At 44.2% G+C, this 2,358-nt stretch overlaps 1 protein-coding gene across 1 annotated transcript; it reads right to left on the bottom strand.

Annotated features, from left to right (window-relative positions):
* Positions 1–287: 287 nt before the first annotated feature.
* LOC128591772 (60S acidic ribosomal protein P1-like) lies at positions 288–756 on the bottom strand. Its single transcript, XM_053599518.1, has one exon. It carries the CDS (start codon positions 664–666, stop codon positions 322–324), a length of 345 nt encoding a protein of 114 aa, XP_053455493.1. The 5' UTR covers positions 667–756; the 3' UTR covers positions 288–321.
* Between the last annotated feature and the right edge of the window lie 1,602 nt (positions 757–2,358).

The following is a 2,358-nucleotide window of genomic DNA, read 5'->3' as shown; positions in this document are numbered from 1 at the left end:
TTTTTGGTTGTAGTTGTCATTGTTTGGCAGGCTGGGGCTGGATTTGAACCCACAGCTCTGGTGTACATGGCTGGCGCCCTAGCTGCTGAGCTATAGGTGCTGAGCCTATCCAGTTGATTTTTAAAATTATTTTTTGTAGAGACGGGATCTTGCTATGTTGCTCAGGCTGGTCTCAAAACACTCAAGCGATCCTCCCACCTTGGCCTCCCAAACTGCTAGCTAGGATTACAGGCATCAGTCACTATGCCTGGCCTAGAAACTGGAAAAAAAAATTTTTGACAGCAGAATTCAACTTTTTATTGAACACATTACAAAAAAGATTTAGTCAAAAAGACCAAAGCCCATGTCATCATCAGATTCCTCAGATTCTTCTTTCTTTGCTTCTACTTTCTTCTCCTCAGCTGGGGCAGCAGCAGTGGAGGGGGCAGGACCTCCTGCTGGTGTAGCACCAGCTGCTGGAGCAGGTCCACCAGCCCCTACATTGCAAATGAGGCTCCCAGTGTTGACATCAGCCAGGGCCTTTGCAAATAAGCCAGGCCAAAAAGGTTCAACATTTCCACCAGCTGCTTTAATGAGGGCATTTATCTTATCCTCCGTGGCGGTCACCTCATCGTCATGCAAAATGAGGGCTGAGTAAATGCAGGCGAGCTCTGAGATGGAGGCCATGGCGTGAGCGAGTACTGAGATAGCTCTGCCAGGCGCGGTGCTAGTCGCCGGATGAAGTGAGGGCCTCACCCCAACGCGGCCTTAGCTTTCTCAGAAGAACCAAGCACCCTGGCGGCAGCTGAGGAACTGGAAATTTTTATTCTTTTGTGACAGAATCCTACTCTGTTGCTCAGGTTAGACTGCTGTGGCATCCAGAAATTGAAATTTTAAGATGTCAAAATTTCCCTCAGTGCTAAGGTTTGATAGACTTAATTAAAACATTTAATATTCATTAAAAATTATGGTTTTAACTATAGAATATTTGCAAGCAAATTTTTATACTGTTTTATTAAGTTCTAAAAATATATATATATATAGTTTTGAGACAGAGTCTCACTCTGTAGCCTTGGGCTAGAGTATAGTGGCATGATCACACTCACCGCTACCTCAAACTCGTGGGCTCAAGTGATCTGCCTGCCTCAAGCCTCCGGCCACATACACCAGGGCTGGCAGGTTTGAACCCAGCCTGGGCCTGCCTAGTATTACAAGTGCCTGCCAATATGCCTGGCTAATTTTTTTCTATTTTTAGTAGACACAAGGTCTTGCTCTTTCTCAAGCTTGTCTCAAACTCCTGACCTCAAGTAATCCTTCCATTTCAACCTCTGAGAGTGTTAGGATTACAGGTGTGAGTCAACTTCCTGGGCCAATTTTTTTTTTTTTTAAAAAAAAAAAAAAAAGAAAAGGAAAGAAACGCTAGGGGTGGCACCTGTGGCTCAAAGGAGTAAGGTGCCGACCCCATATGCTAGAGGTGGTGGGTTCAAACCCAGCCCTGGCCAAAAACTGCAAAAAGAAAAGAAGAAAAAAAAATGCCAGTACAGTGTAGTGGTATTATCATAGCTCACTATAACCTCAAACTCTTAGGCTCAAGCAATTCTGCCTCAGCCTCCTGAGTAGCAGGGACTACAGTCACGCACCACCATGCCTGACTAATTTTTCTTTTTTGTTTTGAGACAGAGTCTCACTTTGTTGCCCCCTGGGAGAATACCATGGCATCACAGCTCACAGCAACCTCAGACTCTTGGGCTCAAGCGATTCTCTTGCCTCAGCCAAGTAGCTGGGACTATAGGCGCCTGTCATAACATCCTGCTATTGTTAAAGACAGGGTCTAGTTCTAGCTAATGCTGGTCTCAAACCTGTGAGCTCAGGCCATCTGCCCACCTTGGCCTCCCAGGGGGCTAGGATTACAGGCACGAGCCATCGTGCTTGGCTTAATTTTTCTCTTTTCTGAAGAGACCGGCGTCTTGCTGTATTGCCCAGGCTGGTCTCACAAACTCCTGGCTTCAAGTGAGCCTATCTCTCAAAATGCTAGAATTATAGGTCACCATGGATGGCTTAATCATAATAGTTTTTATAGGCAGGAATATTTAATAATTCAATGTTAACAGTATCTAAAAAAGTAAACATTTGAAGAAGAGGAAAATAAACTACAGACAAAAAAATCAAATGATCAAATTTTGTTTAGAAATGAAGAACAAGTAGAAAATTAGTAATTTCTCTGCAGAAATTAGACAAGTTATTTCAGTATGTACTGAAAATACATTAAGTCTTGCTGGGCGCCGTGGCTCATGCTTGTAATCCTAGCACTCTGTGAGGCCAAGGCAGGTGGATTGCCTGAGCTCAAACCAGCTTGAAGAATGAGACCTCCTCTCTACT

The sequence above is a fragment of the Nycticebus coucang genome, chromosome 8 (genome assembly GCF_027406575.1).
Source record: "Nycticebus coucang isolate mNycCou1 chromosome 8, mNycCou1.pri, whole genome shotgun sequence".
Taxonomy (NCBI): domain Eukaryota; kingdom Metazoa; phylum Chordata; class Mammalia; order Primates; family Lorisidae; genus Nycticebus; species Nycticebus coucang.
This window is presented reverse-complemented; position numbering and strand designations above follow the sequence as displayed.

Excerpts from the sequence above, each read along its gene's own strand:
- LOC128591772 (XM_053599518.1), bottom strand. The coding sequence starts at position 666 with ATGGCCTCCATCTCAGAGCTCGCCTGCATTTACTCAGCCCTCATTTTG.